The sequence below is a fragment of the Conger conger genome, chromosome 1 (assembly GCF_963514075.1).
Source record: "Conger conger chromosome 1, fConCon1.1, whole genome shotgun sequence".
Taxonomy (NCBI): domain Eukaryota; kingdom Metazoa; phylum Chordata; class Actinopteri; order Anguilliformes; family Congridae; genus Conger; species Conger conger.
This window is the reverse complement of record NC_083760.1, coordinates 72,772,139-72,794,263: the sequence shown is the minus strand read 5'-3', so window position 1 is coordinate 72,794,263 and position 22,125 is coordinate 72,772,139. Positions and strand designations below refer to the sequence as shown.

General features: G+C 41.6%; 2 protein-coding genes across 5 annotated transcripts in view; both read right to left on the bottom strand.

Annotated features, from left to right (window-relative positions):
* mtmr11 (myotubularin related protein 11) overlaps positions 1-7,401 on the bottom strand; it is a 38,309-nt gene extending 30,908 nt beyond the window's left edge. For both annotated transcript variants that reach the window (XM_061220005.1, XM_061220012.1), the window contains exon 1: positions 6,869-7,401. In XM_061220005.1, the coding sequence (XP_061075989.1) occupies positions 6,869-6,925 (57 nt within the window). In that variant the 5' untranslated portion in view covers positions 6,926-7,401. The remainder of the gene's footprint in view (positions 1-6,868) is intronic.
* Positions 7,402-14,854: 7,453 nt separating this feature from the next.
* otud7b (OTU deubiquitinase 7B) overlaps positions 14,855-22,125 on the bottom strand; it is a 40,543-nt gene continuing 33,272 nt past the window's right edge. For 2 of the 3 annotated variants that reach the window (XM_061262275.1, XM_061262293.1), the window contains exon 12: positions 14,855-20,666. In XM_061262275.1, coding sequence (XP_061118259.1) covers positions 19,194-20,666 — 1,473 coding nt within the window. In that variant the 3' untranslated portion in view covers positions 14,855-19,193. The remainder of the gene's footprint in view (positions 20,667-22,125) is intronic. The other variant, XM_061262282.1, reaches the window with a different exon arrangement.

Sequence of the window (22,125 nt, the reverse complement as noted above, 5' to 3'; positions counted from 1 at the left end):
TGATGAAGCAGCAATTTCTCAAGTCCTGTAATGTGTTACCATGTATGTCTGACACAGCCATGCCTTTTCAGAATGTCAGAAAAAGCACTGAATATCCAGGTCATCTGAGGGCTGCGTTGTAATGTTCCTCCTACCGTATGCATACATCTTAAGTGCATTTTCATTAGCCTACTACAAAACTGCTGTATTAGGCTACAGTGCATGTTTTCATGAGTTTTACATTGAATAAACTTGGGCACTATATTCAAGACACGTATTTCATGGATAGCCATTATTCCAAAATTAGCCATTGGCCAGTGTTATTTGTCATTACTGTGATTGTCTATTTCGGATCAATAGCCTATCCTGATCACCCATTATGATGTTGTATTTCAAACATTCATTATAGAAATACACAAGAATAATCATTCACATTGTAATCTTGATATGTAATGCATGTTTATTTGTGTACCTGCATGTGTGACAGGAGTGTGCAGTTTTGCAGTAGCCTATAGGCACAGTGCAAACTCATTCAGCGGCATCAAAATAGCAATACATCAAGGAGCCCTCTATGTGAAATTGATGCCTCACTCCTGCACATACTATATAAAGCTTTGTGTTGTCCCCATAAGACATTTCGGTTTTACTTTGGTCACTGAGCTGTGAAGTGCACCAAATCATAGCCTCTTAAAATAAGAATTTGTTATCCAGTGAAAGTGGATCTCTCCTCTCAGATCAATGATACATTTATATGGACTGAGAGCTGTGTGAAGACGGAGACTTATACAAAGCACAACTACAAGTTGGATTTGTCTACACTTCAAGGCCAGGCTTTTAACACTGGACCCCTTTCAGCCCTCCTGTTTGAACTGCAAATGCATGTAGTGAATGAAAGATCTTCACTTCTGAACAATCTCTGTTTAGACTTTCTGCAGCTCACGCCACCAAACACATTAAACATTGTGCAGTTTTGTCTTCATGCTCAGACTACAGTTATAGTCCAGTTATTCAGTAATACTGTATGACTGTAGTGTTCAGACTACAGTTGTGCATCAGATTTTTGTGAGAACAGTAAGAAAGGTTTCTTCTAGTGGACTAATAGCTATGGCCATTCATTGACACGTGATCAGAAGGTTCTCAATTCAAAAATGTAGTTCAGAAATGAATTTCACAAGTGATTATTCTCATTTTTATTAAACATTAGCATTTAATGCATGCCAACATGGGTCAATACATGAGAATATGATACCCTGTGGAAGTGTTTGGCCAAGTCTTCTGAGTGCCATTGCATTACATGTGCCTGGGACATCCTCTTAAATTACAACAGTCTCGAGAGTTCACTTTCAAATATTTAATGACTTTTTCCAAGAAAGCTGAAATTTATTTAAGTAGGTTTCTATTACACATGCTTAGATAGTAATTACTGTCTCAAGTTTCAAACTACTGCTCTTCATTCCTCTGCCACTCGTGCCCTTAAACCTGAGTAAACTCATAAATCTAAAGTTTCTGAAAGCCTGACTTGAGAGACAGACAATACAAGAAGGAAGAATAAAAACTCATGAAGCATGAAAGAAAGTGTGCCAGTGTGAAATTAGTCCTTATTGCCTGAGTCTCCGGTGATACTTAAGGTCTCTGCAGAAATGCAAACCTAAAAGGACACATATGTGAGTGGTAAGGCGATGTTCAGGGAGACAGAATAATCCATTCTGTTCAGTGTTGCTGTGGGAGGCAACCAGCTGTGTACAGTACGTCCAACTGCAAGGAAGCAGAGGAAGAGGCTATTCTTCACATCCAATCAGATGCACAGCCTACATGGTTTTTCAGTTCAAGACTTGGCCCCTTGGGACCGGGTGTGTATCTGCAACATTTTTTTATCTGCCCACATAATCTACCAATGTGGGGAAACCTCCATAGCAGCACTCTGCCATTTCAGCCTGCAGGAACCTTTCCTACACAGCTGCTCATGGTACCTTTTTGCAAACTAAGCAACCAGGCGGTCCCAGAACACCCTTTCCCCAGCCCACAATATGTACGAAATGCACAGGTTTTCCCTTAACGACCATTCCTTACACTCATATATTACATCTTGCATAGGATGTAACAAGAAGAGACCACCAGGATCCTTAAAGTGCCCTTTCATTTTTATCTCTCTAATGAGCTCACCATTTCATTAAGCATCATTTCAATCTTCAGTGCCATGAAATTGAATCTGCAATTTAATCAAGCATTTTCCCCCTTCCTGATTTTCTGAACAAAATGTAATATTAGACAAAGAGAACCTGAGTAAATACAAAACAGATTTTTTAAATTATTAAAATTAAAAAGTTATCAAATACACCTGTGGAAAAAGTATTTGCCCCTCTTCAATTTAGTAACTGGTTGCACCACCAAATAATAGCAAACAAATTCCTACTATAATCTGATCATTCATTCACATCAACGTGGAGGGAATTCAGCCCACTCTTATTTACTGCTTTCATTCAGAGACATTGGGAGGTTTTTGAGCATCCCCTGCAACAGCTCTGTATACTAGTTTAATCTAGACTGGATATACTGTAATGCATACAGTTACAGAGCAGCAAGCAGAAATGACATGAACGGGAAAACATCACTGCAAGTTCACAAATTCACTTTTAAAATAAAGGACTGAAATGCAGTACTTTGATGTGTCTGTGCTCTGTCTCATGTCCTCAGTGTTGAGAGGTGGCAGAGGGCATAATCAGCACACTCCCTAGCTCCAATTGGAGTTACAGATGTGTGTCCATCTCCAGTCACTGCGTGTTAAACTGTCATAATGTGTAATATGGAGAGAAGAATAAATGTAGCCTGGAAATCTGGTCATTCAATGGGAAAAAAAAAACTGTACAAATAATACACTGAACAGAAATATGATTCATATGATCAACTGGGCGTTGTGGCAGGGTGTACAAAGGGCTTGTAAATTTGCTAAAATCTTTATACGGGACCCGTTTATGACCACTTGCACATATAACAGGTCATTGAAAGAATATTGATAGGCAATGTCCAAATGTCCTTTACATGTAAAGAGTTCATTTTTATATTATATAAAAGCTAAGCACTATATCACTATATTTCCGTAACAATGGAAAAAATATAATCAATATACTCTAATATACTACAACGCGAGCATGCATTGCTTGTGTGCTCCAATTCATTTTTTATTAGAAATGTACAGGCTGGTGTCTGAACCATGGCCATGCAATTTAAACATGGAATATCTTTTTAAAGCATTACTTAAATAATAATAATATAAATGTCCCTGGGACTCCAGTATTAGCTATACTTACTGAAGTTGAGGAAACATTTCTAGTATGCTGGAGATTTGGGTGTATTCAAAATCTTATTCTCTTCCAAATAATTAAATCCTTTGCAGATGTCACTCTTGCAGCCTCCAACGGTAAAGACTGTCACTGAAAAACATCTGGCCTGATGTTCAGCAGCAAGCTTGTTTATTAACACTGTTTGGGTGTTTCTCTTGCACACAACCGTTAGTGAGGCTGTCCCTCACGGAAATGTTAACCGTGTAACTTTTTTTCCCTGTATGACTATTTGCTGACTTTCACCGAGTACACACATTATAAGAAATACACTGGAAAACACCAACACACTGCCACAGCAGGAGTTCTCCATCGGTGTGTCCCTGACGTTTTTCTTGTACTGATAGCATATTTGTTTTGCTGAAATTTGCCTGGGCCTCCATTCTACGGGAAGATAAATGGAACTTGGTCTTAAAGTGACAGTTCACATCCCAAATGCCTTATAACCATAAAATGATTAAATATAGATAATATCATAGCCTAGATATGGCCTACATTTAGCAGTAATTAAGTGACAGGAAATATTCAGCTAGCTGGTGAGATAATTTGGAAATCTAGTAATCATGTGATGTTAGGGTAGTTATTTGAGAATAAATCTGAGAATAAATATCCAGTTTCCTGCAACCAACCTGCATATAACAAACTAAATTAATTGATTCCATGCCTAGTAACTGTTGCTAACTAACCAGAAGGATTTATTGTCCTTTCTACCTCTTATTCTCTTATCCTCTTTCTCTGTAGACTTGGTAGGCCTATTTATACATCAGCAGTGCCATAAATACCCAGAGGGAAAGATAACCAGTCAGGTAAGGGGGCTCCTCTGTGATTACTGTTGGCTAGAAGAGCTGGTTGTTTTGCGTTTTGGACTCCGTTTAGCTGAAATCATGTTTTTATGTGCCTGTACTGACTAAAAGTATTTCCATCTTCCACACATGCTGCAGTTCAGCTTCGGTAAGACTGCATATTTAGCATGAATCTTCGCCCTAATTAGCCTTAAACACTGCACAACAGTTGTGTGCAATAAAAACACAGCAACAACATCAGCAGACTAAATGACATCTGCTCCCATGTCTTTAGGCTAATACCTAGGTGCTTCAATTTTAAACACACTTATTCAGCACATTCTCTGTTGGTGCAAGAATTCTCCTCCTATGAGTAAATTTGACAAATGTGTCCAGTTAAACCTGAAACCACTGATACTATAAAGTTAAAAACAAAGGCAAAATGTGTAGAGCAGTTTACTGTAAAATAAATAATTATTTCTCACTCATTTTGCCCCATATTATGCATTAAGAGACATTTACTTAGAAGCACTGATCAGGGGATTAAGTCTTATTTTCTGAATTCTATTTCTCAGTAGGTCCCTACTAATCCAATATGCTATTTTAGAACTAGTAGTCTAAAGTATGTGACCCATTGACTAATAAAAATAATAATAATAATGAAAAACACTGAATTTTCCACTGACTACTGTTACCATGGTAACATCCAGATGTTGTGCACATCATTCCTACCCGACACTCATGAGTAATGACTGAGGACATGGTCAAAAGCATCTGCTACCGTTCCTCCTGTGGCCCCTTTAAATAACCATGGAAACAAAGTTGAGCTGAAAAAAGAGCAAGTAGGGACGAGCCAAAATGAGCAATACCACAAAATGATCTCTCGCACGTTCATCTGTCCTCTCTCTTTCATATGCATAAATATACATCATCCCAAGGTTGAAAATAGTTAACTGTTCATTATAAACCCTGTAAACACTGAAACTTGCAAGTCAAATGTCATCTTGAAAATCACTCCTTTAAGATAATGGAACACTGGAGCCCGGTTATTCCCCCATTATACATTTCTACACAATGACTTTAGTCTTTATTTCAATATAGTTCTTTCTATTCTTTTACTGTGGTTACTGATATATTTGCTTTATAACACACCTGCATGCTCTGTGTGCTCGTGTGGACACTTAAAGAATAAGGCATATCCTACAGTTTACATTATTAGCTCACAGTGCTGCTTGGATAACTGTGATATGTAGTTATCACCTTCTATAATAATTTAATGCTACAATGGGAGGAGAAAGCTACCTCAAAACGAGAAATCTTAAAACTTTTAATCCGCTCCCCAATTTAGAATGGCCAGTCATATACAGCCACACTGATGCTGCAATCTCCATGTGGGAGAGAGTAGACGAGCGCATGTTCTCCTCCAAAGCATGTGATGTTTCCAACTGCGTAATTTTGCCCCGCAGCCCACAAGCCAAGCTTGCAAAGACATCATCGGAGGGAAACACTTAATGTGCAGCTATATGAAGCAAATTCCAAGAGAGAGATCCACCAGAGAGAATAACTAGAAAAAGATGAGATGTGGATCCCGACAGACTAACGTTCCTAACTCTGGTCGAGGGCTACTGGACTGGCATGGTCAGAATTCAAACCACCGGGCCCATAGTCTACACAACCTACCCCACACATTCAAAACTTGAGAAGGGTTGAAAAACAAAGATCAGGAAAATAGTAATTAAGTAACAGAATATATACCATGTGCATATTTATGTTAAACAAGTGGGAATATGCATACGCGCCGTACCGTGGAGCCACCTTTGACAAAAAAGAGCTACTGAGTGACTGAGATGGGGGTTAATGTCCAAGTCAACAATATCCCAGTAATTAGTTATCTAGTCACTATGCATTGGAAATATTATAGTACGACAGTCATTCATGTGGTAGTGTTTAGTGTGATTTTAAGTTTCCGTTTCGTGATTTCTATAGCCTAGTATGCCTCTCCTTACATACACATTCAGTTTTTTCCCCACAAGACAATATAGACCATAACGGCTATTGCCTATATTTTATGTATTTATATTTGGTTATATGTTGTTGAATTAATAACCTATTTAACTGCTCAAAATAGGCTACGCTATTATGTGTCGGTGAACACAGCAGAACACCAATGAATTTGCCTATAGGTTTACAAGACAATTCCAACTACAACCGTGAAATAAACCACCCTGATGTTATTGTAAACTGTACTGGTAAGGCTTTAGCCTTGGGATTCCTTCCTTCTTAATGTAGGCCTGGGTAGGCAACGAACATTTAGGAGTGAGGTAATAGGCTACATGCCGATCGTGGGCTATAATTTGCTTTTCCAATGAGCAAAACACAGAACCACATGTAATACACTTCGAGTCACAGCGAGAACAGACTGTGCTCGCCTAGACTATGGGAATTGTGCCACGGTTAAAAAAATAGAGAATTCACTTAACAGTCCTGAATTTACAAAGCCGCCTTTCCCTTAGTAAATGAAAACATAACTTTTTTTTTTTTTTGCTTTTGCTACCTGTTGGCAATAGGAAAAGTGCGTTATTTAATTCAAACACAACAACGTAACTTTTACTGATAACCGGTAGGCTACATTAAACCTTTTTAAAGGAGAAACCCACACAATTCAATTTTTCTCCGTTAATAGACAATTACAACATCAGCGAAATATGTGTATTAAAGTTAATCTACGTTGAAAAACCAGACCAGTTGTGTAAAATGCATTTCCATTACCTTCATATCTGGGACGATCTGTCTGACTTTGAAGGTAGTCTTGGATCCCGTTAACATTTTGACGTCTCCTGGTTCAGCTCTCCTGAAGACGCGTTACAGTACAAAATCGAAAAGCTACGAACACCCGAATAACAACTAAGTTGGAGGCGACAATTTCAGTAGGGACAGTTCAAGAACATGGTTTTCATCCGCTTCATTTTGGACAGGGACCCAATGAAAACGAATGCTTTTCTTTTAAAAAACCAGCTGCATCATTGATGCATGTCGAGGTGTTCTCCATAGCGCAAAGATCCAACTAGTTTCAAACGTCGTTCTGTTCTCACAAAAGAAACCATCCTAGTCTGGATGCGAAGCCGTTTTATTCCCTCCTTACGTCACTTTTCTCGATGCCACGGGTCAAACGAAGAACAGTCACATACTTGTCCCTCTGGTCAAAACAGGATGCAACAAAAAGGCTAGCTGAAAGGTGAGAAGTTACACCTTGTCCAGTCCTCGTCTGTCGTTCGATTTGTTTACCTCCTCGCCATAGTGAAAATGACACACTGTATCTACACAGTGGAAAAGAGAGAGGGGGAGGTTGCGGTTCCGTTTCTTAAAGGGCCACTCACAACTAAGCAAATTAACATAATAACTCACTATTTGTCTCTCAAATTATATTTCAGTCCTAAAATATTCATTTGTATTAAATGTGTAGGCCTACAGACAAAAAACATTATGTTTATAGTTAATCAAAATACTTCCAGCCACAGAATTTACTATTTAACAATGAGACGCATATGCCTAAACCAAGAACAAAGAAGGGGTTGTTGTACATCTGTAATGAGCACATTGATTTGCTATCCAATTTGTTGAAATGTTGAAATTGAACAAATGGACTGTAGGGGAAAATTCACAGAACGAAAGATCTCCCTCCTAAAAGCATGATAACCAATCACAAGTCAAAATCAGACTCCACCTTAGTGAGCAGGCTGGTTCCTCCAAAACTCTCGACGATGTGTGCTAAAAGTTTATCAATATATCTGTATTTAAGTATGATATGTACCCTGTATAGTTTCAAACTGATTAACTGCTAAATTGTGCCAGGATTACACAGTGAGCCCAGCCAGCTGGCAGGGGGGGGGGCCCGTCTTGAACTGTGTAGACCAAACTGTCAAGGACACGGGCAGAGTGAGATATGACTGTACAGCTGAGTTCTCCGGGACTCTCGATGTTTTATGCCAGGAGTGTATCTATTTGACCTAGAACTTTAATTATAGCTGAGCTTATGAAAATGCAAGAAACCACAGTGAAAACTGTTGAAATGAGAGCAAAGAATGCTACGTACATTTATTCCCTTAGAAGAGAATAATTAATCAAATGTTTAGTATGTCTGTATATTAGAAAAGTATATTAGAAGTGAATATTAATGAAATGTTTAGTTTGTCTGTATATTTTCAATGATTACTGCTGCTTAGTTCGTCTTATAAAAGCGAAAGATACAGAGTGACGTGTATGGATGACGTGTTAGAGGGAGGGCATCCAGAACTTTCTGAGGTCTGGTAGTTTGCCAAGAGCAGGTGCGGGGTGAAGTGAGGACACGTAGTTGGCAGAATGCCCTGAACTTTGTACAGAGTTGGCAGAGCATAAGGACCGTTGGCAATTTGCCACAATGACGTTGTGGGAGGAGCGTTGGGAGGAGTTACGATAAGAAAAGTGTGGGTGATTTGCCAGAATGAGGTTTGAGGAGGAGTTGTAGGTGGAGTAACTGTGTATAAAATGGGTGTACAAATGCCAGTCGGGGTTCAGTTCTGGAGAGCTGATCCGGCTTTATGCACGTGTGCTAATAAAGTCTGATTTTCCTGAAGATCTTGCTGCCTGGTGTCGTCTTTTCCCTCGCGAAGATGTTTTTCGACAAATTGAAGATTTGGACTCTGTCGTTTCCTAGACACGACAGGACACCCTGCAGTTTACTGGACTTTACATAGGGCATTAACAGTTTAACAGTGAACGGGTAGAGTCCATTATTGCTTTCATTGTCTAATTACAGCAAAAAAGGAATAAAACTCTTTAAGATATGAAACCTTCTACAGTGGTGTGAAAAAGTGTTTGCCCCCTTCCTGATTTCTTTTTTTTTTTTGCATGTTTGTCACACTTAAATGTTTTAGATCATCAAACAAATTTAAATATTAGTCAAAGACAACACAAGTAAACACAAAATGCAGTTTTTAAATGAAGGTTTTTATTATTAAGGGAGAAAAAAAATCCAAACCTACATGGCCCTGTGTGAAAAAGTGATTACCCCCCCTGTTAAAACGTAACTTAACTGTGGTTTAACAAACCTGAGTTCAATTTCTCTAGCCAAACCCAGGCCTGATTACTGCCATACCTGTTCTCAATCAAGAAATCACTTAAATAGGACCTGCCTGACAAAGTGAAGTAGACCAAATGATCCTCAAAAGCTAGACATCATGCCAAGATCTAAAGAAATTCAGGAACAAATGAGAAAGAAAGTAATTGAGATCTATCAGTCTGGAAAAGGTCTAAAGCTTTGGGACTCCAGCGAACCACAGTGAGAGCCATTATCCACAAATGGCGAAAACATGGAACAGTGGTGAACCTTCCCAGGAGTGGCCGGCCGACCAAAATTACCCCAAGAGCGCAGCGACGACTCATCCAAGAGGTCACAAAAGACCCCACAACAACATCCAAAGAACTGCAGGCCTCACTTGCCTCAGTTAAGGTCAGTGTTCATGACTCCACCATAAGAAAGAGACTGGGCAAAAATGGCCTGCATGGCAGAGTTCCAAGACGAAAACCACTGCTGAGCAAAAAGAACATTAAGGCTCGTCTCAATTTTGCCAGAAAACATCTTGATGATCCCCAAGACTTTTGGGAAAATACTCTGCGGTCTGACGAGACAAAAGTTGAACTTTTTGGAAGGTGTGTGTCCCATTACATCTGGCGTAAAAGTAACACTGCATTTCAGAAAAAGAACATCATACCAACAGTAAAATATGGTGGTGGTAGTGTGATGGTCTGGGGCTGTTTTGCTGCTTCAGGACCTGGAAGACTTGCTGTGATAAATGGAACCATGAATTCTGCTGTCTACCAAAAAATCCTGAAGGAGAATGTCCGGCTATCTGTTCGTGACCTCAAGCTGAAACGAACTTGGGTTCTGCAGCAGGACAATGATCCAAAACACACCAGCAAGTCCACCTCTGAATGGCTGAAGAAAAACAAAATGAAGACTTGAGTGGCCTAGTCAAAGTCCTGACCTGAATCCTATTGAGATGCTGTGGCATGACCTTAAAAAGGCGGTCCATGCTCAAAAACCCTCCAATGTGGCTGAATTACAACAATTCTGCAAAGATGAGTGGGCCAAAATTCCTCCACAGCGCTGTGAGAGACTCATTGCAAGTTATCGCAAACACTTGATTGCAGTTGTTGCTGCAACCAGTGGGGCCAACCAGTTATTAGGTTTAGGGGGCAATCACTTTTTCCACACAGGGTCATGTAGGTTTGGATTTCCTTTCTCCCTTAATAATAAAAATCTTCATTTAAAAACTGCATTTTGTGTTTACTTGTGTTGTCTTTGACTAATATTTAAATTTGTTTGTTGATTTGAAACATTATGTGAGACAAACATGCAAAAAAATAAGAAATCAGGAAGGGGGCAAACACTTTTTCACACCACTGTATATAGTGAAATATTGGACATTTTTAAGGTTCAATTAAGTTATTTTATAACAGTAGATCATTCAACTTAATTACAATCTTGTAGTGTATGAACATGTGAGAGCACTTTGGAAAAGGTCTCACAACATTGTCAGAATTTGTAGCAGTGGAGCAGCAGTTACAGGGCAGAGTAAAATTATGTGCAATTCATTGCAAAACTGTACCAATGTAGATCTATATGCTTCTTACAATTTTCCAGGGGAATCTACTGTGCATCATGCATTCAATTTTCTCAGTTCTTTGGCTATAAATCCAGCCGAAGCCTAATTGTAACAGCTAATAATACAACAACAACTTAATGCATCTGTAGTTATTATTATTTACATTACTGCTATTACACTTGAATAATTTTTAAGAATGGCGGCATGGATGGTGCATTGGATAGCACTGCCGCCTCACAGCAAGGAGGTCCTGGGTTCGAATCCCCGTCGGCCGGGGCCTCTCTGTGTGGAGTTTGCATGTTCTCCCCGTGTCTGTGTGGGTTTCCTCCAGGTACTCCGGTTTCCTCCCACAGTCCAAAGACATGCAGGTTAGGCTGATTGGAGAGTCTAAATTGCCCATAGGTGTGTGTGAGTGAATGGTGTGTGTGCCCCCTGCGATGGACTGGCGACCTGTCCAGGGTGTATTCCTGCCTTTCGCCCAATGTATGCTGGGATAGGCTCCAGCGACCCTGTTCAGGATAAGTGGGTTAGGAGAATGAATGAATTTTTAAGAATGCAATATATGTGATCTGTGACCCATTTTACCCATTAGCAAAAATATTTTAACTAAAAAGAATAATTGTTCCCAGTCTGCCATTCACAATGCAATTGAGCAACCCACCTTGAACCTCAAATCACTAACATTCCCTCATACATCGTCTTGGCCAGGACAACATCTTTCGCTCATTTTCATCTTTGTTCTCCCTTCTATGGATATCAATGTTTCCAATCCAGAGAAAAATAAAATTTTAGTCTCCAGAAGTAGCCTTTTACATGGAAGTGAAGTATTTTATACATTAACCTTTATATACTTTTTTGTTCATGAAATACTATTTAGCGTAACAGCGACAACACTCACGTGATGTTCTTGTGCTGTACAGCAAACTCCCCTTCCCCCACAACCCAATAAACTACTGGGACCCCCATTCCGTTGTAAATTATAAATATAAAGATGAAAGCTGGACGTCAAAGCGATTCCAACATGAGAAAAAGTGGTATACTAAGCATATTCGATATAAACTTTAATTCTACTTCAAGTACAAGTATAAAATACAATACTTTAGGTATACTTCAGCAGACTATGATTTACATGGGAAGTGATACAATTTTAGATGCGTGATAGAGTAGTTAGATGATTTTTGTGCATTCACTGGCTTGGTTTCCATGTTAGCATAAGATGTTAGCTTAGCATAAAGACTTGAAGCCGATAGGAGTCAGTAGCCTACCTGTCATATTTACACGAGGCATCATGTGTATTTGAAATACATGTGCAGAATTGTTTTTTAAAAACAAGATGCATTGTTTAACAGTAGTTAACTACACTCACGAGCACTTTATTAGGTCTTTATTAGACTTATTTTTAGACTTCTACTGCTGTAGCCTATCCACCAGAGTTATGATGCATTGTGTGTTCAGAGATGCTCTTCTGCATACCACTGTTGTAATGTGTGGTTATTTGCGTTACTGCCCCCTTCCTGTCAGCCTTGACCAGTCTAACCATTCTCCTCTGTCTGCAGAACTGCTGCTCACCTGGATTTATTTGGATTTTGGAGCAGCATTCTTTAGCAAAAAAACTAGTGGATGTGAAAATCCCAGGAGATCAGCCGTTTCTGAGATACTCAAACCACCCTGACTGCCGCCAATAACCATTCCACGTTAATTAAAGAAACAAAACATTCTGATGGTTGATGTGAACATTAACTGAAGCTCCTGACCCGCATCTACATGATTGTATACATTGCACTGCTGCCACGCAATTGGCTGATTAGATAATCGCATGAATACGTAGGTGTAAAAAAGTAAAAGATGTTCCAAATAAAGTGCTCGGTGAGTGTATAACCGCTGAACACACGTATCCTTAATTCGTCCGCTTATTGTTTTGAGTGAGGGCACTTAGCGAAAACAATGTCTCTCGTTTTCACAATTTCTTTTCCCGCACGTGTATTTGAAATACACGATACCTACAGCTTCGAAGTTGCTGTAAGGTGTATTTCTTCAAGTTGAATAAATTCATTCAAGTCAGGTATGCTACTGACTCCTACAAGGCTTCGAGTTTTTATGCTAAGCTAACACGTTATGCTAAAATGTAAACCGAGCCAGTCAATGCACGAAAAATTTGTCTAAATTTGGGTAGTCGGAAAAAAGGTGTATTTCCAAAAATGTTTGTGTATTCCTTTAAAGAACTTGGCATGTTGAATCCCCAGGTGGGCTGCTGTCCTTATACTTGAATAAAGTCCAATACCTCATTGCCTCCATCAGAATAAATGGGTATAGAAATGTAAACAAAATAATTCTAAACTTTACCGATATATCCAAATAAAGGAATATCCTTAGCATAAATTCGGATTTTGTCCTCCAATTTTTCCCATTTATTATAAATCACAGGCTAGCTTCAGTGGTTTCGTTTTGAATATTCAAAACACTGCAATACTGCAACGCTTTGGGGCATCGGTCCTCTGAGCTGGTATATTTGTTTACCAATAAAACGTACTGTACCCTACTGGTCTCGACAAGTAAAATACAAATTTGCTTAAACTCAATGGAGAGAAGGATTGTGGGAAAGATAATCCGTGCAAAAAATGTAGGGAAGCCATTGTGAGGAAACAAAACTCTTAAGATGAGTACGAACACGCCTTGGCCATAGATAATAACTGAAACTTTACTGGAACCTCCAATAAATAAAAAAAAATCAATGAATTGCTAGTACTGACTGCCAAAGATAATCGCTAAAATAAAGACCCATTTTGAAGATCAATTTGATGAGGTCACTTTGTCTTGCAGTTCTTGATGTTTCGCATCCCATTTTGGTTTGTAACAGAGAACCAAACAAGCAAGCTACCAACTTTCGACAATGTGCAGTCACATGCATACTTTTTGGCATTTAAACATTTATACAAGCCACAGGGAAATTACCAGACAGGAAGTACTTGACTTGGATTTAAAGCAGTTGGGCAGTTTGAAAAACAATCTAATGTGTCACCAGAAGAAACCAAGAGGAAAGAGGATAGGGTTGACATATTTCTAAGACAAATCACTGATTTCTCACATGTACACAACCAGCAATAGCGCTTGCGTCCACCAATTACTTTTTTAAAAACCATATCCTAAGACGTTTCCCCAAGCAGCCGACTACATAGCCTACTACAGGTGGAACAGAATTTCCCCCCCACAAACACCACAAGCAATTACAGTTGTGTTAAATTCTCATTATGTAAATGTGAATAAATCGAAAGTTTGTCCTGTTAAATGGTAAATAAACAGGAACAGATCCAAAGAGCAGTGCAGTAGCCTACCGAGATGTCTTCACAGAAGACGACAGGAGAATACCATGGAATTCCATTTTGGACTAAGAAAGTAGACCGCAAAGCCTGGGTCTCTGCAGATGCGTGGCAGTTGGCTCGTTGGATAAATGGATGAAAATGTAGGCATAATAGTTCTTAAACTGAACAAGGTCTAACTTAATATTTTTTAATATAAAAGAGGGATTCAACGATAAGGAGGTAGGGGCTCTAAGTTTCCCCACATTTAAAATTGATATTACATAAGATGTTTCGAGTTTCTTTGACAGACGTAGTGAGCATTGCTAAACGGTTCCAGACGCTAGTGCTTACATCATCTGGAAAAATCTCCCCCTCACCAACTGTAATAGAAAAGTTAGTTCCACAATGCACAAAAACACAACTATAACACAGGCATATTAAGGGAGCAATCCGATTTGTTAAGCAGAATGTTTTTGAAATAGTCAACATCAAACCTCTCATTAAGTTGAAAATGGTATATCTTATAACCAAGCACGCCGAATTGGTTTAGTACGCCGAATCCAGAATCCAGAAATGTGTTGGTAAAAAGCAATTCTGCCCCAATCCCAACATATACGTTACAGACATGTACAGTATAGTTCGTTCAGACCCATGAAAATATTATAATTCTTTAATATATTCCTCTAAGATATAATTTCAATAGTTTTAGACTGGTTGCCAAACACTGTGAGAGTGAATGTTGTGATCAAACATTGTTTAAATGCCTGGTCTTTCAGAAAAAAATCAAACAAACGACAACACAATAACGGCACTGAAAGAAAATGTGAATTTATTCAATGACGCAAAACACTTTGAGGGCATAAAACTATGTGTTCTGTCCTTCCAGATTGCCTTGCCTCACAGCCTGAGATCATCTAACCTTTAGAAAATGACACTAAATCGGGGCAAAATGAACAGGGTTAGCCCAATTTGTTTAACTGATACAGCTAAAATAGCGACATATTTGGTTAAAATTGTTTGCGTATGCCATTTCCATGCAAAAGTTTCAGTACAATGCAAACTAAAATATGCCATGTTAGGTTGTTCAATCAATGAGGTCCCTGTCTGCCATGACCAAAGACCAAAATGTGCAAAACATAAATATCGGGTCAGCTATGTAGTATTAATAAAATCAAAGCAAACACATCCCTAAAAAGGAGATTTCTGTAAGAGCTTTGGTTGTTAAACATGTCCATACTTCATAACTGTAGTCAGTATGCAATAGTTCAACATCCCTTTCCCCTCCCAAACAGGTCTGCTCAACAATGATCAACAAAGAACAATACAATGAAGACATGGGTGAGCATCCTCGATTCCTTAAAATGAACATTCCAAACAAAAAATTACTGAGAAATCTGACCATACGTACACACTCAAGCATTTTCACCATGTCAGTTTGTCAATGAGCGAATTAGCTTGATCACTGGAAACCTTACATTGGAGAGGCCATGTGTGTCATGGCTGAAAGTCAGTGTCCATTCCCAGTGATCACCAATTCAGAAACCAGCTCAGGCTCCTGCCAGAAACGCAGTCCTTTACTCTGTTGTTTGTGTCCGTAGTGTCCAACAATTTACATTCTTAGCAATCTTTAAAAACACTGTAAAACATTGTTTAATTTTTAAAAAAATAACTTGAAGATAACATTTTTACAACTTTTTTGTTCAAATACAAAAAATCTGTTTGCAGTCTTGAAGTTAAAAGTACTGAAATCAAATCTTAAGCTTTCCATTCCTTGAGTGAATGGAATCCGTTTGTTGTTGCTGCTGTTGTTAGCTGTAATTATAAAGTAAAACAAAAATGCACACGCAAGAAAGGAATTTTAAAAACTAAGCAATCATCACACTTTTGAAACCCCACTGGTTATGCTGTTTCAGCTGAAAGCTGACTTTATACAGATACAATGTGTGCACACAAGTACACACACACACACACACACACACACAAATACTTTGGGACTTACGACTTTCTAGGAATCATGTTTTTGTTTCCAAAAACACAAAGGGTATGATTCTAGCTCAATTAAGCTGTATTTGGAGGAGAATATGGCCTAAATAAATGAGATAAGGTTTTATATCAAACTCTCTTCCTCATGCTACTGTCCCCTAATATACACCTTCAAGGCCCAAACGTGTATCCTTTCTATCAAACTGCTAAGAAGTATACATATTTAAATGGAATCTGTGACTTTATCCAAGACACATTCAACACATTTTCCACCCATTACCAGCAGTGCACTACATTGTTTAACACTGAAGAACAGTGCAAGTGTGCCCCCTACTGGCACTATATTGCTGAACTGTATTGGAATGAGGCGTAGCCTTTTGCCACAGGAACCTGCAGTAAGGAGCAGAAGACTACATGTGAGAATTCAGTCTAAATGTAGCTTTTGCTACACAGCCCAGACTATGCATAATTATTGATAATAGCAGGAACTACACACACCCACTTGAAAAGCTTACATAAGGATACCTATTGTAAGAAAGTACACATCCCCAAATACACTGTATTCAAACTCACTCGCTTTCCAATTACGGATGTCTTTGGGTTTTAGAATCCATTCCTGTTGCTTATTGAGCTACAGGTAACTTAATCAACTTATATGAACGGGTGAAACCTCAAATGTGTTGCAAATCAGACAAAAACATTTAACCTAGTACTTTCCATCTGAGAAGCCTTGGGTGCCTTCTTATCTTCAAATGGAAAAAAAACAAAAAACAGGAAGGATCGCAAAAATGTGATGATCTCAATACTGATGCCACTGCAAGGTACATGCTAGCGCTACGATGAACACGAAAAACGATGAACAAGGAAAAACAACAACTGGGTAAATACAGTGCAGCGACACAACACTGCTGTAAACCAACCAGAACATCTCCGCACAGTGTAACGTTTAGTGCACATAGGAACAAATGTCAAAAACCTTGTGAAACAGCATAAAATAAGAGGTGAAGAGGGACAGAATTCCTTGCAGCAGTCAGAGCAGGGCAGGGCAGAGAGACACGGACAAGGCTAAACATGCTATTGAGTGGCACCCAAAGCCACACTGACCCCCAGTAGAGCCAGACTCTGCAGTGCTGGGAAAGGCCCTATAGCACAGCAGCAGAGCAGTCTAGCAGACCTGATGCGTACAGCTCCTAAGTGTCTGCCCCTTATAAAAGTGCTGGGTTTGTGCAGAAAGAGCTCTAGTGAGTGCTGCCAGTCAGGGGAACCGTTCTGCACTGTCCTAGGGGGCCCTGGACTGCACTGGAAGGCATGTACAGTGCACACCATCATGTGCCTTCAATCTCCTGTAACAATGTGTACTCCCTTAATTTGACATGTTCGTACTCCAGTTATGCTGGACCAACGCATACACCTCCAGACCAGGACAATCACATACCTAATATATGGTACACCCTGAAGCACTCTTTATATAATTGCTATGAATATATTCACCTTAACAGGGACCATGAGAACTGAATGCATAGAGGTCATCTTGGACATACTGCAATCTTGCCAAATTCAACAACCAGAATAAAATAATATTTCCAAGATGGCTGCTTTAAGGAGATTGCTGAATGCCACAGCCATGCAAAATAAATAACCGACTCATGATTATTGAAAAGCACGGGCGCAAGTTCAAGGATCTCAAAATATCCAGCAGTATTACACAGTGTGTGATTCAACATCCTTCTATTTATACATGGTTAAAATAACATTCAGTCACCTGGACAGGAACTTTAGGACACCCCCGTGTCCTATTACACTAGTAATACCAGCAGCCTGTCCCAATCGCACGGCTTTCTCAAACTCGCCTTTAAAACGGGCCATTATAAGCACTTTCTGTCCGAAGCTAAATTGCATAAAAGCCACATCCGTTAAAATACTGCTCGTTTGCCAACACACACGCATACACATAAAAAAAATGTGAAGAGCAAAATTGGCTAGTTTGGGTTTGTCTGTCATAGGCAGTGTGGTCATTTGTTCCACACAAAACACCCACAAGTAGCAGTCAGTTGTGCTCAAAGTCAATTTCTGCAAAATTCTCCAGGGAATCGGGTGGGAACTCCTACTTCATTAAAATGCTCGATAGAAAGTTAACATATGTGCTTTGAGCTACGCCAAAGTGCAGTCAACAGAGAGCGAGATGTTTGTGTAGGACAGCACCATTCTGTAACAAAAGGCACGCCTTAAATGATAGTGAGCACTGTTTGTTATCATTATCTGTGGTAATGAAAGGGTGTGTGTAATGTTAACCCAGCACTGTTGCATAGCTCTCCGCTTCAGAGAATGTTCCATTCCATTTTAACTTGCATTCTATGGCAGTAGAACAAAGCATGCAATAAACGTGTACTGCTTTGTCATTTTCACAGGTTAGGTCTGTTTGGGCTCCCATCTCTGATGTCCACAAAGAGTAATCACTCGTATTTGTACTGATGGACAGTGCAGGGGGAAACGCAATAGCCTGTGTGTTATTAAAGCCTATATGAATATCGTTAACCTAGAAAAGACAGAATATGCAGCTGTACCATAAGCAGTTTCTGGTTGTTTGGTGCGTATATGTGTGTGTGTGTGTGTGTGTGTGTGTATCTGTGCCTCTGTGTGTGTGTGTGTGTGTGTGTGTATGTGTGTATCTGTGCCTGTGTGTGTGTGTATCTGTGCCTGTGTGTGGGTGCGTGTGTGTATGCGTGCACACGTGCATGTGTATGTGTGAGGGAGAGGAAAAGCGGTGCATTGCAGTCAGTTGTGCTCGGTATTTTGTGTTTGCTGGCTGGCATTCTCTCCACCAGGAGGAGCAGTCGAGCACTGACTGCAGAGCAGCCTGAAAGCAGGTTCAGTTCTCACCCGATTCCTGGTACAGTACGGACCACAGCTACAGTAACACGCCTTTATTCCCCGGCTGCCACGAGACATTACCCTACGCTTGCCCCTTCCACACACTGATAACATCATCATCATCATTATTGCATTCCAGTTAAAAAGGCTGTGTGGCACTCCCTTCTAACCCGGACGTGACGTGGCTTACTGGAGGGGCTGGGTTAATACGATCGAACAGCAGAATCGGAGAGAGGGACGCAGAGACAGACAGACAGACAGAATGACTGAGAGGGGGGTGGCCTGGGCCGTGTCCGTTCAGAACCGGTGGATGGGCGGTTCTGCCTCCCTCCTCTTCAGCTCCTCCCGATAGCAGTATGAGCAGTAATGGCCCGTCTCCGGGTGGCCGTAGTAGTTGCAGCTGGGAGTTTTGCATTTGGAGGAGCCGCCCAGGCCCCCAGCACTGCCCAGAGAGTAGTGCCTGACGGGCGGGGGTCCGCTCCTGCCCTCTGAGCCCGAGCGTGCCTCGCGGAAGCCGTTGCTGTAGCCGGGGCCCGTGTCCCCTGCCCTCAGGGGCTCCAAGGGGTAGTCCGGGGGTATCTGCGCCAGGGGGTAGGGGGCGAGGCTGGGGGCAGCACGGGCGGGACTGCCCAGGCTGGGGGGGTGGTACTGGGTGCGGGGTGGGCCCTGCGCCAGGGGGCAGTGGCGGGGGAGGGTGACGTAGGAGGGCAGGCCGGGGTACCCGCCTGCCAGCTGCCGGCGCGAGTCCACGTAGACGGGCGAGGGCAGGTGGGGGGAGAGCGAGGCGGGGGTCCTGTCGATGACAGTGGGCCGGGGGATGGGCACCACGCCAGAGTAGACGGCAGGGCTGAAGGCCGAGGCTTTGAGGTGGTTGAAGGAGGGCGGGGAGCCGTCGCCGAGGTCGTCTCGAGGCTCATAGCAGCGGTAGCCTGGCTCCACCCCCTCCTTCTTGGGCTGGGCCCCGGGGGGCACCCCCGCCACCCCTACCCCACCCTTCCTCTCCGCCTCCCGCCGCTGCTCCTGCTCCACCCGGAAGCGCTCCTCTGCGTCGGCCAGGTAGCGCTGGATCATCTCCTCCTGGAAGGGCTGCCGGTTGCTGGTGGTGAGGAGGCTGGCGAAGATGAACTTCCTCTCGCCCTGCATGGCGGCCCGCAGGATGCCCAGGCTCACCTTCACCTCGGCGCCGTACCTGGAGGCGTCCCCTCCGCCACACCCGTCCGCCTTCTGCCGCTCGCTGCCCGAGGACGGCGAGTCCTTCCCAGAATCCTCTGAGCCTCCGTGGGCAGAGGGCGAGCCTTCCTTGCTGCCCTTCCGTCCCTTCAGAGAGCCCTTCTTCTTCTTCTCCTGGCTCTCCCCGGCCTGCTTGGCCCCGGCCCCCACCGCCCCCTTGCCCGTCATTAACCCGCCCATGTTCTTCTTCAGCTTGCTGCCCAGGCTCTTGCCGAAGCTGCCCAGCTTGTTGGCCACAGAGTCGGCCCTCTTTTTGTCCTTGTCTTTGTCCTTGTCTTTGTCCTTGTCCTTCTTGGCCTTCTCCTTGTTGCCCGTCCCGGTGCCCGTCCCCCCCGAGCTGGAGCTGGACGAGCTGGACGAGCTAGACGAGCCCCCGCCCGCCTTGGTCGTCGCTCCGCTCCCATTGGCTGCACTGCTGTCACAGTTACCGTTGGTGCTGCTACAGACCGACTCCTTGTCCGACTCGCCCGAGTCCGGAGGTGTCCGGGCATCGTCTCCGGCAGAGGCTGTGGGTGACTCTGGCTGGGCCAGCGGAGCCTGCTGGAGATGGACAGACAGACAACAGCATGTTAACCTGATAAGTAACCACTATAAAAACAAGCTCTCTCTCTCTCAGAATGCTGCATGATTACCCTCCCCCCCATTCAAAAAGTAAACAAACACTGCAAAAATAATACAAGAACTAGTGAACTGGCAGCCATGTGAAGATTAAGGTTCAGAAGATTAAGGGATATTTAAAATTCTGGTTGTGTTTGCTCACAAGGTAATGTGAAAAAGCAATCTTGCTTTAGAATTTGCAGAAAGGTCTCATGTTTAACTCCATTTAGAGTTCAGGTTTGCTTTCGATCACATACAGATTCATTGTAACAGACATTTACCCGGGGTACCCAAATTTTCGCAGACCCCACCATAAACCTCCAAATCTAGGCCGATCAATGTAAAACATGTTAGATATGCAAGTTGCAATTGATAAGCCAATAATAAGGTCAGAAAAATTATTTCTACAAACTGAGCAATTTCTATCAACTGAGAACCTTTCATGATGTCAAGCTTGTTTGCAGGGACTCGTAATTATTACCTTGGAAAGGCTGGGTTTACAGTGCTGAGATTAAAACCAATGTTGTCGGAGAATTTAAGAAACCCCAAAAAACTCAGACTGTTTAAGAGCTGACACAGCTTTGGCTCGACCATGGAAATCTCATTACCGCGTGATGCTTTTGAACACTGAATGGTGCTGTACAAAAGGGGAATTCACACTGGAGCTGTCTGAAGCGGAATGCTTTTACAGGCTGCTTTTCTTTAGGGGTCATACACCAGTATCCAATAAGGCTGCAAATACTCCATGTTTCCAGGTGCCTGTGTAACTAATGAAGCAGTCCAATAAGCACTACCAATAATCTTTTTTTTTTCCATAATGCTCAATTGCTCATTCCTGTGCGGACACATTATACCTATAATGAAGTCTTCTAAATGTATTTTTAAAAAATGCACAAAATAGGCTAAACAAGGGTGCAAAAATAGCTATATTTGCTATATTTAAGTTAAGCTGCTGAGTTTCTATTTGCTCAAAGCAAGGTTGAAGTAAATAAACTGATGAATACAAGCCACAAGCCATACAATGATGCTGAAACATAACTCATTTACAGACATGACAGCAGCTCTCCAAGATGTGCAAATGTGTTGGAGACTCGTTTCAGATGGTTTGGAGACAGATGGGTTGGAGACTCGTTTCAGACTGTTTGGAGACTTGTTTCAGATGGTTTGGAGACTCGTTTCAGATGGGTTGGAGACTCGTTTCAGATGGGTTGGAGACTCGTTTCAGATGGTTTGGAGACAGATGGGTTGGAGACTCGTTTCAGACTGTTTGGAGACTCGTTTCAGACTGTTTGGAGACTCGTTTCAGACTGTTTGGAGACAGATGGGTTGGAGAATCGTTTCAGATGGTTCAGAGACAGATGGGTTGGAGACTCGTTTCAGACTGTTTGGAGACTCGTTTCAG